This window comes from Haliotis rufescens, unplaced genomic scaffold, assembly GCF_023055435.1.
Source record: "Haliotis rufescens isolate VD_foot unplaced genomic scaffold, xgHalRufe1.0.p SCAF_13, whole genome shotgun sequence".
In the NCBI taxonomy this organism is placed as follows: Eukaryota; Metazoa; Mollusca; class Gastropoda; order Lepetellida; family Haliotidae; genus Haliotis; species Haliotis rufescens.
The window spans coordinates 6172587-6188830 of record NW_025963813.1 but is presented as its reverse complement, the minus strand read 5'-3'; the positions used below and the strand labels follow the sequence as shown (position 1 = coordinate 6188830).

The following is a 16244-nucleotide window of genomic DNA, read 5'->3' as shown; positions in this document are numbered from 1 at the left end:
ATTAAACAAGGATAAAGTAATAACGAAAACGTGGTACTAGGTTCACGGGTTCATTATTATCAGGGCGGTCGGGTAGCCTCGTGGTTAAAGCGTTCGCTCGTCACGCCGAAGACCCGACATGGGTACAATGTGTGAAGCCCATTTCTGGTGTCCCCCGCCGTGATATTGCTGGAATATTGCTAAAAGCGGCGTAAAGCCATACTCACTCACTCACTCATTATCATCAGCTACATGTAGTTGTAAGCTTAGATGCCAATAAAAAGGATAAAAAATCCAATTTACACTGACAATGAACACTGATTAATTAAACTAGAACAAATATACAAGCTGATTAGCTAGGCAAATGTATAACAGTAATAAAAAGGGAGTAGTTAAATTAACACTTTGACAAGGCATTGACAAGATGCATACACAGCCTATTAAGTCGGCTGCGATAAATTAACACCTGAGAGTTAATTTACTCAAGACTCTAATGAGTGAAAAACCTCGGCTGGGTAAATTAACGGGTCTCAGCTACTTGACCTAAACTAGACAAACGCTCGATAATTGGTTATCCACGGATTACTAGAAAAAACGGGGTACGAAATATATAAGCCTTACTTAACTTACTAACTAAACCTAAGTTTCGACCTGACAAAACCAGAAGCAAGACGACCCTTAAATGGTCTAGCTTTTCATGGAGGTCAAGACGATTTTGCCAAGGGGTATATTCGTGTGCGCGTGAGAACAACCTATCATACGTATCATGCATGTTTTGTATTATGTCAGGTGGTGAAATGTAAGATCTTTTACTGTTTGGTTGTTTTGTTTAATGTTACTGTTTGCTGGTGAGGGAGTGTGGTGTTGCTTTAAGGGTTGGGGAGGGAGTAAGAATTCCAGGTCAGGTCAGAAATTAGGGGAATAATGTTATTTTCTTGAGAGGGGCTCTACCTTGAAAGTCACTTTATCATGGGTGGAGAATAAGTATGTGGAGAGGAGGGGGGAGGTCATAATTACCAGCCGTAGAAAAGGATGACCCCGAAAAATAAATTGGGAGAGAAAAAACTTGATTAAAGAGGCCGTGTTGATGGAGGCGTGTCCGTGAGCGACGAATGATGGCGGCAGTAGTCAGGGATGCTTGCTGGCCTCGGCGGTTGGCGTGGGGTCAGGCTGTACAGGAAACGTTAGTGGTAGTTGGAGTTGTATTGACGAGTTTTGTTGTTTATGATGATGATGATGAAGATGGTGTACACTCAAAGAAGTGGATGAGTGATGATACGTCCGAAGACCATGATGGATAGAAATAGACTGAAACGAACGTCGCTACCAAGATTATTGCACTCATGTTTGCTCATGTCACGGTCCATTGATCGTTTAATCGTCTTAAGTCAAAGTGACTTATTTCAGGGATAAGCTCTCGCTGTTTATTTCCAGTTATTTTACTGAGCCGAGGACATTGACTCACAAGAGCGTTGAGTCAATTGACTCAGGTGTTGATTGGTCGCAGCCGACTTAATTGGCAGTCTACACACCTGGTCCGTACCTTGTCAAGTGTGTTGTTTTAGCTACCCTCCTTTTTATAGCTGTAATATAGTTTTTGGCTAAAACATATATTTGCGCTGACAGAATTAATTTGTGATCTGTGTGAGCGCAGATTGGATTTGTCTATATTTGTCAACTATTGCAAAAATTAGTAGTTATTTAATAAACCTGAACCTATGAATACACAATGCCATTGAGAAAGTGGTCAAATGTAGCAAATGTTTTATTTGGGATAACACTCTCTTAGTAAAGTATAGATTCTCGTATTTGTTTGGGTTCCGTCCCGTCCGGGATTCGAACCCCCACTGTCAGAGTGAGGCACCTAACCGCCAGCACACAAAGTCAGCGATCTAACCCAACTCAGCCACCGAGGCTTCCACAAAAATGAAAGTCCGACAAGCGGTAGTCTAGATCACATACTTTGTGTACCCCTCTGACAAGTGTAAATTGGCACGGATCCCATAGCCGAAAGTTATGAATACACAATGCCATTTCGAAAGTGGTCAAATGTAACAAATGGTACATTTGGGATAAAACTTTTTTGGCAGTGAATCTGTACTTAACTAAGAAAGTGTTATCCCAAATATAGCATTTGTTAAACCTAAACATATTACCACGTTGCTTTATCACTTTATTCTTATTTTGTGACACCCCTGAACATTGGAGCACAACCCCGCGACAATAGCGACGTGCATGCACGTGTGTGTGTGTGGCTGCTTGTACCAGTTGTGTACCATGTGTTGTTCTTGTTGTTGCATTAAGTGTTCAAGAGGTCGCCTTCTGCCAAAGCAATTTCGGCTGACCTGTCACCTTTGGGACTCCTGTCTGTGAGTAGGGTACACATATCTGTTGTGAGTTTGGTGTTCACATAATTTCTGTTTTTGTATTGATATGATTTCTATTTTCTTATATTGATATGAGACTAGTCCGGACTATTTATAGTGAGTGAGTGAGTATGGTTTTACGCCGCTTTTAGCAATGTTCCAGCAATATCACGGCGGGGGACACCAGAAATGGGCTTCACACATTGTACTCATGTCGGGAATCGAACCCGGGTCTTCGGCGTGACGAGCGAACGCTTTAACCACTAGGCTACCCGACCGCCCCCGGACTATTTATAGTGCTAGTGCACTGAGATACCACCTGCAGTTAATACCCCACTCAAACACAGTATTCAGATCAGGTTTAAGGTATGTGCCATGTTCAAATAAGAAAGAGGAATCCTGAGTCAATGTACTTAGGTTACATGACAATTAATCCTTGATGCTAAATCTAGTAAACGATCGCGATCCGCGAAATCACACATGCACAGAACGGAAAGATTTGACAAGGTCTTAAACAATCCGTATGCGTAGAACGGTTGAATTCAGCACTTCCGCTAAGCGATACGAGCACCGCGTCAAACTCAGGCCCGTAATCTTACACGAGAGAGCTGACCAAGGAAATCTGAGAAATAGAACAACCAGTAGATGCTGTTGCTTCACTGACAAAGTCAATCAAGAAAAGGGAGGAGCTTGATTGCATCGTTCTCACACAGTAAATTCCGATGCCACATAAAGACGTTTTGGACGGAAAACCGATGATTAGAAAGCGTACAAAAAGAGTCGTTTTTTCGTCCATTGACCAGATACGGGAATACACGACGTGTTCATGTTTCCTGTATGTCGCAGCAAGGTGATGATTTCCTCCTTTAGCAATTCACTTTTGTGAGGGTTAATGCGGTAGGGATGCTGATTAACGGGAATGGCGTTGCCCATGTCCACCATCGCGTTGGTAGTACCAGGAGCTTCTGGAAACAAGCCCACGTGATCAGTGATCACAGTCTGCAGTTCTTCTCTATGTTGGCCCGGAAGATGCTTTTGCTTGTTCCCTAAGTAAGCCAGGACCTGGTTGGTTCGGAGTTTGGTTACCATAACTTCTTGACCATCATTTTCTTTGAGAGTGACTACACTGACTGGCTGCTAGGCACGTCCAGCTCGCTACGCCTTCAGCAAATTAACATGACAATATCGTTCTTTCCTGCCTCGATCTGGTGTACTGACAACACACCCTACCTCATTAACCTGGCGTTTAACTGTGTAAGTACCACCGTACTTGGGTGGGCACACAGAGTAACACTTCATCACGGGCTTTAAATTGTGCACATGCCTTCTTGTCAAAGTGAGCCCAGCAAATTATCTGTCGAATAATCGTCTAACCAGTTGTCTTTTACCAACTTAAAGCTCAAATGGGGCAAAACCCAAGAGATTCCAAAGCAGCGAACAATACATACGCGATTCCAACATATCAGTCCCTCTCATGCTCCAAACAAAACAACATCGCCCCCGTGGTATAGTGACAGAGCGTCCGCCCGGAGACTGGAATGTCCTGGGTTCGATCCCTGGCCGCATCATACCAAAAGACGTTAAAAGATGGTACTTTGTGTTACCCTGGTGCTTTTTGGCGCTCAGCATTAAGGGGCTAAAAAAGAACTGGTCGCCTCGGAGTCATTATACTGTGTCTCAGTGGGCTAGCACTATAAATCGGCATCAGTCCGGACAAGTACAAGCAGCCACTCTCACACACACACACACACACACACACACACACGTTATATAAGTGCAATAATGTTGGACGCGGCGTTATATATATCACCTTCATATCACCTCACCTTCAAACAACAACACCTCAACATACTTGTCAAATTCATACAAGATACAAGTTTGTGATTATACAGCTGGGTCACCAATTCTCAAACAATGAAAGAACAGACACCGGAGTATGGTAATCGCCGGACTTTGCCGAACGGTGACAACGCTGGGCGATAAAGAGAGAGGGAAGCTGTGCGGTTACTAGACCGTGACTTGATTTGTCATACGACCTGGTACCATTTAATATGTCCAGGGAATCAAAAACTGCTACATTAACGTCACCTGAGCTCCAATTCTGCATCACGTGATGCTCTGCTGTGTGGATAAAAGCGAAACAGCTTCGTACTTCGGAGCGAGTTTGACACAGGACTTGGCGCAGATATATCTCCAACGATAACCCTCCAAAATGATCCTGCAAGCAGCAATACTCCTCGTTGGAGTGTCTGTGATTGTCAGTGGCAACGTCTGTTGTCCACCGGTGCGATTCACTGCATATCAAGATGTCACGATTGTCAACTCAACGACTAATTTTCGTGTAAGTACAACTCCCATCAACCTTGGTAGTCGTATGTAACCACTCTCTCGAATGCTTTCGGCTTTCGGAGGGACACAATTGATCAGGAATGCCTTGGCTTCAACAATAGTTAACAATTGTTTGGACAGAATCCGGGTTCCTCAATCATTTTTTATATATTACCCTCTCAATTATAGGCTTTTGTAATCACCCATGTAATGCCGGAACAAGCGGAATGACGATTCGTGCTAAGGCTGGGACGGGTAACTCGGGTACTCGGGTCGGGTGGGTCCTGAGTAGGACCCGGATACCCACAGGACTTCCCGGACCCGTGGTTAGTCACGTGATAGTTTGTTTAATGCCAAAAATTATCTAAAACTCTATGGTTACATTATAAGTCACTAATGTTCCCATTTCTTTCTGACAATGCACCCATTCCTTCTGACTTTTACATGTTTGAAAAAAGATAAAACTTCATGCAGTAAACTTCAGTGTATGCACGACCAGATCGTTTTACTCGTGTATCTAAATATATTTTGCCAGGGCTAAGGTCACACTCTTCCAAATCGGACAGTTTGTAACTATCTCTAAATATCTACAGCGAGTACCCGGGTAAGGTCGGGTAATGGGGTGGTGGGTAAATTTGGACGCCAGCCCTAATTTGTGCCGTATTGAGGCCATATATCAACCATCTGTCCTTCAGAATGGTGAGACAAATAGTGAGAGTCACTTTGGTACATTGTTGTAAACAAACTATTCCTGTAAACTAAAGTATATATACTCAAATGAGATTCCTTTACCAAAGTGTTAAGTTTCATTGGTTTGTCGTATCTTCGCACATATTTGAACGCTAGCTGGTTGAGTCTTCTTGAAGGTTACGGAAAGGGGCGGTTTAAGACGAATGTGACAGGAGCGAGTTGTGGTGTATGCTTCAGATGTATCACATGCTTGTTGTCATGGTTATTTCGCAAATCGGCCATTTGATAATATCCTTAGTATGAGACACTTGGACACTATGCACACGAATATGTCCTGTTCTCCTCAGAAAGTACATGCGTTCTTCTGCAAGGTGGCATTTGAATGAAACAGGCACCCTCTACTATCCAGTGTATAATATGTTATCATCTAAAACTTTCTTCCACAGAAGGTGACAATTGTGACGTCAACGGCCACCATGACGTCATAATCAATGACATCACTAATAAACATATCCCTAAAGTTCCTTTTTCTTTTTTCGTTTTTGTCTTTATTGTCATCATTTTTTGTTTCCCACACCGTGACACCTGACACCATACCCACACACTGTCGTGTTATAGCTAATCTTTCGGAATATATTAAAATGACTCATATATTATTACTCAATGCAATAGAATGTTCCTATACTTATCTTATCTTTTGTTATGGATATTGACTCTAGACCACCTGAATAAATCTGACCAAAAGGGCACACAAAATTGGAAATATAGATAATGTCTTTACACAAATAACTATTTATATTTATTTCTTTTGCTTCAAGGGGTAAATTGATATTATGCCACTGAAGCTGGTTTGCTGTATTTTATAGGTTCAAGACTGCTTGTTAATGTATACAAACAGAAAAAGACGGGGAAATGATTTTCGATCATAAATATAATGTTACCCTCTCGTCTTTTGATATCAAATGTATCAACACTCGTAGATAAATGTTTACAACAACCAGGCAAGCCTTGGAGTGTTACACCTTTATCGTCGGGTGTAAATATATTTGCTATCAAAAGACAAGAGGGTGAGGTGTCTATATATTTCAATTCCATGATAAAATATACCCTGGACCCAATTTGCCATGCTTGCAGTGGAGACTACAAACACAGATATTCAAATATTTTCCATACAAAGAGTGGGCTTTTTCAAAGTCGGGTGTGGATAAGTAGGTACATGTATGTGTTTTTTATGTTTGAGACCTCGGCGATTCGTGTTCACGGACATGTTTTCGTATGTTCCTTTTGACGGAAGGTTGATTGGGTGCCTAGTGGCTAAAGCGTTCGCTCGCGACGTCGAAGGTCCGGGTTCGATATCACTCATGGGTACACTGTGTGAAGCCCAACGCATGATACTTGCACGTCTCAGGGATGTAATGTTATGTATAGCTCTTTGTTGGTCAGCAATGTCAAATGTCAACGCAATTCTCAAGATCATATCTGAGAAAAGGAGCTTCTAACCGATAACCCAGGAAGTATTTATGATGCATAAAGCAGTTAAATTTTGTAAATACTATTCATATAATTAAGGTAGGGAGTTGAAGTGGTAAGGTTTTGCTTGACCTTCACTCACAGAAATGGCCATTCGAAAAGTTTCGTCTGCATCTATGTGAGCTAAGTGAGCTATGTGAGCTGGTCCAAACCACAATTATTTTGTTCCAATTTTCTCGAACATTATCTGGAACATTTGTACTTTTTTGAAATCCTCCCAAATATCAAATGGTAGGTTGCATACAGCCACCCTAATGTTTCCAATTATAAATACAAACATGTGAGGGTCAAAGATAGTCAACTATTATCAAGTTTGTTTTCGGTTTTAAATTCGTATTTCACTAGAAAGTGCCAGAAGTGTCAATTGCAAGTTTAGGAAGATAGCTAGAGTCACGGGACTTTCTGTTTTAAAGGTTCCTTTCATTAGGATACTGGTATTATTAAATCTTGAAGTGCATTTTATGAGTTTATTTGCTAACTGGTATTAATTTTGTTGAATTAGGCATCTTTTTGAACCCAAAGAAACTTTTAAATCTCATTGGAGAGGAAATGCATCCGTTATCTCAGCTAGAGGTATATTTATCTTGTTGGAGGTTGTAGGATAAGAATGGTAACGAATGTATGTCGGCTTCTGATTTTGCAAGCACTTTCACATACTTCCCTCGCTTAATTTGAAATATTGCCTTTGTTCAGATCTGTCGAAACCGACAACGCAAAATGACAACTTGTGGTATTATTGTATATCTTCAGGCTGATTATTTATTCGTCTACGACGGTGTCAACCAAAGATACCTCATCAGCGGTGGCCTCGCCGGCGCATACCTCGGAACAAACAAAGTAATCTACGACTACAAGCAGGTAAGCGAGACCTCCAGAGAACGTTACCTCAAGAATGTAAGCGAGACCTCCAGAGAGCTTTACCACTACAAGAAGGTAAGCGATACCTCCAGAGAGCATTACCACTACAAGAAGGTGAGCGATACCCCCAGAGAGCTTTACCACTACAAGATGGTAAGCGAGACCTCAAGAGAGCTTTACCACTACAAGAAGGTAAGCGATACCTCCAGAGAGCTTTACCACTACAAGAAGGTAAGCGATACCTCCAGAGAGCTTTACCACTACAAAAAGATAAACGATACCTTCCAGAGAGCATTACCACTACAAGAAGGTGAGCGATACCTCCAGAGAGCTTTATCACTACAAGAAGGTAAGCGAGACCTCCAGAGAGCTTTACCACTACAAGAAGGTAAGCGAGACCTCCAGAGAGCTTTACCACTACAAGAAGGTGAGCAAGACCTCCAGAGAGCTTTACCACTACAAGAAGATAAGCGATACCTCCAGAGAGCTTTACCACTACAAGAAGGTAAGCGAGACCTCCAGAGAGCTTTACCACTACAAGAAGGTAAGCGATACCTCCAGAGAGCTTTACTACCACAAGAAGGTTTGGGAGAATTCCTGAGTACTTTACAAGAGGGAAAGGGAGACCTTACTTTTTGTGTCTAAATCATGTTAATTTTTTAATTTGAAACCACTTGCCCACTAAGTCCTTTGCCTTGCATTTTCACAATATTCGTAAAAAGGTAATAATGATTTTTGTTTGCAGAAAACTGGTTACCGTATAGATACAGTGGCACGTACGTGTACAACATTCCGCCTTAAGGGACAGTTCAAGGATCAGGAGAGTGTTTGTGTACCAAGTAAGTCATTTCAAAATATATCAACAAATGTTCGAGTGTTCTATCTATGGAGCACTCGGTGAGAGCTCGGACAGAGTAGAACATCCCGGTCAGCTTCCCAAAGCAAGGGTGTTAACTGACCAGTCCAGTTTCCACCCTTGCCGAACTAGGTTGGAATTATGGAGATATATTTTGGCTGGACTAACGAGTCTTTGCATAGTCCAATCAAAATCGCGTAACGAATTCGACATCCGGTTCGACATTAGAATCGACCCGTCTTTGTTTTATCCCCCAAATATCGAGCACCAAGATCAACAACAGCAAGTACCACCTTTTAACGCTCACTGGTATGACGCGGCCACATTGGTATGTGGATCGAACCACAGGCCTTCCGCTCTCCGACAGACAATTCATCCGCTACACCACGGGGGTGGTTGAATTGTGCATGTCCACCCAACACAATGCCAAATAGATTCCATTGGATTTCGACGAATCTACCTCGAACCCGTTTAACTCGAATAAACGTGTCTAGCATTTGTTTGATTCCTACGGTCTTCGCCACTTGAAATAGAATTTACGAAATATCGCGATTATGAATTAACGACGATAGCTGCATGTGTGGTGATACTTATAATGTGAAAGCTAGACCTTCCGTCAACAAGGAACATTACTTACAGCAATGACCAAACTTGCAAAGAGCGCCTTTCAAGAAATATCCATTTTCCTCGTGATAATCATCGTCATTGAGTTTTGAGCACGTGGTTACAATCCGGGTAGGGATAGGCAGTCATGTGACTGCGAGACCTTACACTTAGCAGGGGGTGCATCTCTAACTGGGTACACAATATTGTATGTTCGAAGCGAAACGTTTTAAGTACAATCCTAAAGAAGTATATAAATATGTAAATAATTTTGAAAAAAAATCACGGTGTAACCAATATTCGATTCCGCTGGCTGACAAATTACTTTTTAGAGCATTTTTGGGAAATTCCACCTTCCCAACCCGTAACGTAAGAGGCAACTAACGGGGTCGGGTGGTCAGGCTCGCTGACTTGGTTGATGCATGTCATTGTTCCCAATTGTGTGGATCGATGCTCCTGCTATCAACCACTGGATTCTCTGGTCCAGGCTCGATTATTTACAGACCGCCGTCATATAGCTGGAATATTGCGGAGTGCGGCGTTAAACAACAAGCCAACCAACCAAACCAACCCAACCAGTAACATGAAATGGTCTGCTCCTATCTTAAAATTATTTGTAATCTCAGATGGCGCCGTTCCCTTGGGCCCTCTCTTTCTCGGCTACGGTGATACCAGGCTGAATTCAAAGGCATACACCTACAATAGTACCAACGCCGAAGGGAAACATCAGAATGTTGTGGCCGTCGTCACAGTGAGAGAATGCTTTCCTGTCATCAGCACTATAACCACAGCCGGCGAAGGTGAGTACATGTTAGTGAGAGAATGAGTAAGTACGTGTACTTGAGTTGGGTTGAGTGAGTGAACGAGCGAGCGTTAACGCCTCTTTGAACAGTAATATCGCCGAGTGTCAGTCAAATGGTTAAAAGTGAGTGAGATGGTTGACCCCAGTTCGAAGAGCATTTGTCTTACATAACTCAGTGTCAACTTTATTAGAAAACGTCATAGCTTATAGCGGACAGAATGAGTGAGTTGAACCAATCTCATTAAAATAAGATCTTTTATTCCCATACAATACCTTTCTGCGTGAAGGTGAGTATTCTAATCAGCCAATCGGGGTCGAGGCTGTTAATCCTTGGCACCAGTGAGCGAAGCATTCAAACCAGCATATCTGATTTCCGCACATCGACAACAAAGTTAAACGTCCAGTTCCGAATGAAGATAATAAAGACGACACCATTTGATAGATGTGAATACACCATGAAGTTTCTGAGCGGGTCTCTCTGGGTTTTGGTTTGTTAAAATCGAAAATTTGAATCGAGATGGTATAGCGAAACGAATCGTTTTAGAAAACAAGATGACATCTGATTGGCTCAAGAACCCACGCATCTTTCACTTACAGCGAAGGTCTGATCTTCACGCAGAGAAATATCGCATCGCAGTAAAAGATTTGGGTATATTTAGACTGACTTCGAACACTTATTCCACGGCTCGTAAGATTCATGTCGAAGGGACAGTAATCGTCCTTTCGATTCTACATTTGAAAGAAGCAAAGGGAACAACCGAAAACTGTTTTTGGTTGGTGTTTGTTTTGTAGGATTTACTCTGATCATTATAAGACAGAACATTTTTCCCAAATTCGAAAGAAGTAGATAAAATCACCAAGATTTGTAAACAAAACGAAATCCGATGGCGTGAGATCAACCACTGGTTTCCTAGCCAAGAGTTAATTATGTACAGGCCGTCGCGTTATGTAAATGTACTAACTGTGAAATATACTCTAACTGTCCAGGAGGAAACACTCTTGAAGCTCTCGGGTACAACGACGTTCGTCCGGGCATCAGGGACATCACAGTGTTCAACATTCCGTCATATTGCACTGTGTGATACCGTACGTACAGCACTCACTAAATTGATACGATTCACTCAATGACACAACACTGCACATCTTATACTAACGTTTCACACAGTGGCACAATCAACATTAAATACTGACTTGCCACTCTATGACACAGCAGTGAACCTTGTCTGGTAATATTGCTGTGCGTTCCTTTACTTTTTTCCATCAGTATATAACATTATTCTTCAACATGTAATGACATATTTATGCGAAAAATGATTAGTTTTGCTTAATTATGGCGAGTTGCGTCCGGGGTCATTAGACATTGATACAATGCAATGTTTACCTTGAAAACACCTTTGGTCAAAATAGAGTTCCCCGCACCTTCGCAAACGGCTGTATTTTTTCTGTTTCAGAACATTGCTGAAGACATACAGTAGGATCTGTCTTTCTCAAATCACTGTCAGAATATATCGCTTTGCAAGATGTACATGAAATGAATAAAATAAATTCTTTCAGAAAAAAATGTCTTACACTTCATTTATGTTTATTGACTGTGCTACAAATTCACTAAACCTTGGCTTTAGATGACAACTCCTGTCACATATTAATCAATGTCATTCTCCAACTGACCCGTGAAGATCCGGGGTAGAATAGGTCTTCAGCAACCCATGCTTGCCGTAAAAGGCGACTATGCTTGTCGTAAGAGGCGACTAACGGGATCGGGTGTTTAGGCTCGCTGACTTGGTTGATGCATGTCATCGTATCCCAGTTGCGTAAATCCATGCTCATGTTATCAATCACTGGATTGTCTGGTCCAGGCTCGATTATTTACAAACCGCCGCCATATAGCTGAGATATTGCTGAGTATTCACTTTAAAGTCGTATACGACCTTCGACCTTCGCCAGCGAGTTGAATGATCCAGGTTAATTGGAACGAAGTATAGAACGGGTTATAAAGTTTTGTATTTGGTAATGTGTAGGTTTGTTGAATATGAATTTTTTAATACCTTTTATTCAAAATGTAAAAACATTAATTATGCGCTGAAAAATAGAGCTGGCTTGATGCGTTAGCCACCTGAGATTGTCTGGTGGACACCGTTTTACCTTACTGAGCCCTCACCCTGGTTGTTGTTATAAGGGATTAAGAGCTACAGCTCATTGCATTTTTGGTTACAGTCTGTCTGACTAAAGTGGACATGTGCAGGTGAACTCTGTTCAATTAGTGTCTGAAATGCCCCAAAATGTGATTTCAAGACAATAATAACCTAAAAGTAAATTCACGTGCGTCTGCCTTTCCCCTCGTTCTCCTTCGAAATCCTTGATCATGCCAGAGTTCTGAAATTAAGTGACAATGTTGCTGAACAGTAGAATCTGATGGACGTATTGTGCAGAACCTGTTTGACACTATGGGTTCCAGGACCACTAACACTGGGAAGAGTGGCACTCTAAGCTGAAAATGTTTGGTTCTAACCGCCCCAACATCTCCAAGTTTGTAAGCTTGTAGACATCATTAAGAAGAAATTAACAGTCCCATGCTGAGACCTTTCTCAAAATTCAGGGAATTTGTTCTTGCACTGTAGCATATCGTGTATTTCATCTGTATATGTGCAATGTGTATATGTATAAATGACTACGCTTATACCGCATATTCTGCAAAAGACTATAATTAATCACCTTATTATTGTCTCTCCATTTACCATGGCTGACTGCACTAATACCCTTTTAACAGTGGACACCGGTTACAGTATACATGTAGGCTTTTAGTTCAAAAAGGAATATGCAGGAAATTATATGTAACAATTAACTGTGTACTAATTACATGTTTGAATGTTCAGTTTTGCGTTCTGAGATACAGTGATGTAAGCATCTTCTACAATTAACAATACATGGAAATACTAAAATACAAAATTCGATCAAGTAAAAATGACGGCGTGACAAGACGAATCAACTATTTATACCCGATAAAAGAAACTGCCTTATTTTAGGAACAGTGCCATAACAGGACATTAGAAATTTCTAACAAGCAGATACATTAGCGACAGTGACTAGATTACATGTACCTAATCCGTATCAATCAAAGGTGTAAAAAAAAATGAAAATCATATCTGTCGGAGACCTACCAAATTACCAAGTTTTATTAATACTATATTTATTACAATGCAAATACTTTAGTGATATATTTTTCAGAGGAGAGGGCACACACACAAGTATACTGCTTCCGTGTGTGAATGCAGGTTATACTTGGCATCTCAGTTCTCAGTTTCATACCGGTTGTATATCTGAATTTGTATATGGAACCATGCGTACAGCATGACAATTACTTGCTAGTCGTCAGTCTATAACACACATAACAAGGTCAAACAATTTTGGGCACTGCTTTTGCAAGTTGTTTTGTACAATAATGTTTTATTAAAATCTCTTTCAATTGCTTTCACCATTTTCCTTATTCCATATCATGCATGTTTATGTTGCTACATCTTATTGCTCATGTTCCCAAGTATTATAAAACACTTTAATATTTCTCCTTCCAAACTTAACGTTATAACATTTCAGGTCATTACCATCATCTAATACACAAGCGATGATACCAAGACATATTTTATTCGGTTTTCTGGTCTATTCGGTCTTACAATTGATTTTATTAGTCTTTAAATCTTATGTCTGGTACTTATTTTCACAAACAGGGCTGTTAGTTGATATAAGGAATGTAACATCCAGTTAAATTCCCAGTTGACGTACTTACTTTTTTATCAAATAAGAGGACTGTATACGACAAACGTTAGTCTCTTAACGAACTTTCTAAAATTAATATTGTGAATAAATCGTTAATACGCCAGTTGTGACAGGGATGATGGTATGGTAGCTGTAGCAGACAGATTGACAGTCGTTGTTACGTGCGTCACCAGGTTATTAGTACGGCATTGACCTTGTTGATTGTTACCATACTTTAAGGATTTCTGTGGCCAGTGGCGGACGTATTTCAAACTCCTTCCACACTGACACCGCATCAAATATATTTGTGTACCGATTACATAACTCTTACGGACAGGGTGGGGTGGGAGTTCACCGGACGACACTGTGTAAACTGGGCGGCTCCTTTGATATCACCTCCAAACATACTTTTATTGAATGACCCATTAAACGATGATACACATCTCGTTGAATATATCAGGGCACTAATTCATCTTTCATAAACTTTGTTTTGTCTTTGTGCTTAATATATCCACATATCAACGAAAATATGTAATACATGTATCCACAAAAAAATATACATATACAGGCTAGGTATTTGCCCACAGCAACACCTGCATAACTGTTTATTCACGTGTGGTGTGGTAGATTGTAATTGACCGAGAGCAGGTATTGTAGAATCACCTGCAAATGTGGCCGACACTGTAATTAGATACAACGTACTAATGAGAATATGAGAATTATCATAAGAAGGCTGGGTTTTTTTCTAAACTGTTACCATTTTCATACAAAAACTGGCAAATCATTTAAAAGTTGCTTTCGTGTCACAGTATTCACTCAAGTTTTACTCAATCGCATTGAAACATAATTCCCATTAGTCAGTTCGACACCGCATGTAATTAAGTAATTATTTTGAGATTTCGTTAGAATGTGAGATATTCAGCCAGACGTTATGCAATGAAAGACGGATCGTTTTTTTCCCATTGAAATACGCGCACGCGTACCTGTATATATTTCATACATAGTGTCACGTAATTGCCCAGTGTGATGTATCAACGAGACATAAAATGGGAAATGAAAAAAACCTAACTAAACTTTAATGTTGTGGAAAATAACGCCAATGAATTGGCGTACAAGCGCATGAATTCGTATGATAAACTGTCAAAACGTTTTGAGAGGTAAGGCCGGGTTCATTACAGATCGTTACAATATATAAAACAGGTCAAATCTGTAAAACTCCTATAAAGGAAACATCCAACCAAAGGCCCGTTTTAAATACCAATGTAATGATATAATATAAAGTATATTTCACATGATACAATATACTTTGTACACAATTAATTGATGCTTTAAAGGGACTGACGAAAACATGGGCGAAATATTTCAATAACGCCGTAAAATAGTTGAATTAAGTTAAAATGAGTTAAATTATATTTCATGAAACGTCTAAGAACACCTTTATGTATTTGCGAAACAAAACCACGAGTTTTGAGCAAAAGGAAATATTCTCGCCCATGGGCGAATAATTTTAATAACGCTATAAAATAGTTGATTTAAGTTAAAATGAGTTAAATTATGTGACATGAAACTTCTAAGAACACCTTTATGTATTTGCGACACTAAAACACAGGTTTTGAGCAAAGGAAAATATTCTCGCCAATGGGCCAAACTTTTTCTCGCCCATGGGCGAAATATTTCAATATCGCTATAAAATCGTTGAATTAAGTTAAAATGTGTTACATTATGTGCCATGGAAATGGTAAGAACTCCTGCATGTATTTGCGAAACAAAAACATGAGTTTTAAGCAAAGGGCCGGCCCATGGGCAAAACCTTTTTCTCCCCCATGGGCGAAATATTTCAATAACGCTATAAAATCGATGAGTTAAGTTAAAATGAGTTAAATTTTGTGTCATGATACTTGAAAGAAATACATTTATGTATTTGCGAAACAAAAACACGAGTTTTAAGTAAAGGAACATATTCTCGCCCATGGGCCTGCCCATGGGCCTACCCATGGACCACTCTTCTTTACATAGTGTAAATATTGAGTTTTTGAACAATTTCTTTTTCATTTTTTCTTCCTTGGTATGTTCCCATGAAAACAGCATGTTTAATTTTGTAAATACCTTTGACCGAGACTGGGTAAAAACCGTAATGTTTCTGGACTATTGGGTTTCCAGAATTAAAATGGGACGTGTTCATGCCTTTTTCGTGCACACGCCCAGGGCAATATATTGGTTTGTAAACGTCATGAAAACAGCAACTGTGTGATTGGATTGGATTGCGGTCCACCTGACGTTAAACGTTCTTCGTGGGTGTTTAGTAAGCGTGTTGGTGTATTTGAAGATACACATGAATTAATTGTTCATCTACGTACGCTGCAAGATACTTAAGAATTCACTTTCACTTTGTGTGAGTTCATTGGAATATGAACCTTCATAGAGTGAGGGCAAACCTGTACACGATGTTTGGCCCTAACAAAGTGAGTGTCAATTCTTATAA

General features: G+C 40.4%; 1 protein-coding gene across 1 annotated transcript; it reads left to right on the top strand.

The window, feature by feature from the left end:
• The first annotated feature begins 4489 nt into the window (after positions 1–4489).
• Positions 4490–11573, top strand: LOC124117157 (ependymin-related protein 1-like). The gene is made up of 6 exons (XM_046478902.2): positions 4490–4686; positions 7644–7751; positions 8497–8590; positions 9837–10010; positions 11000–11098; positions 11464–11573. Exons 1-5 carry the CDS (start codon positions 4558–4560, stop codon positions 11092–11094), a joined length of 600 nt encoding a protein of 199 aa, XP_046334858.2. The 5' UTR covers positions 4490–4557; the 3' UTR covers positions 11095–11098; positions 11464–11573.
• The last annotated feature ends 4671 nt before the right edge of the window (positions 11574–16244 follow it).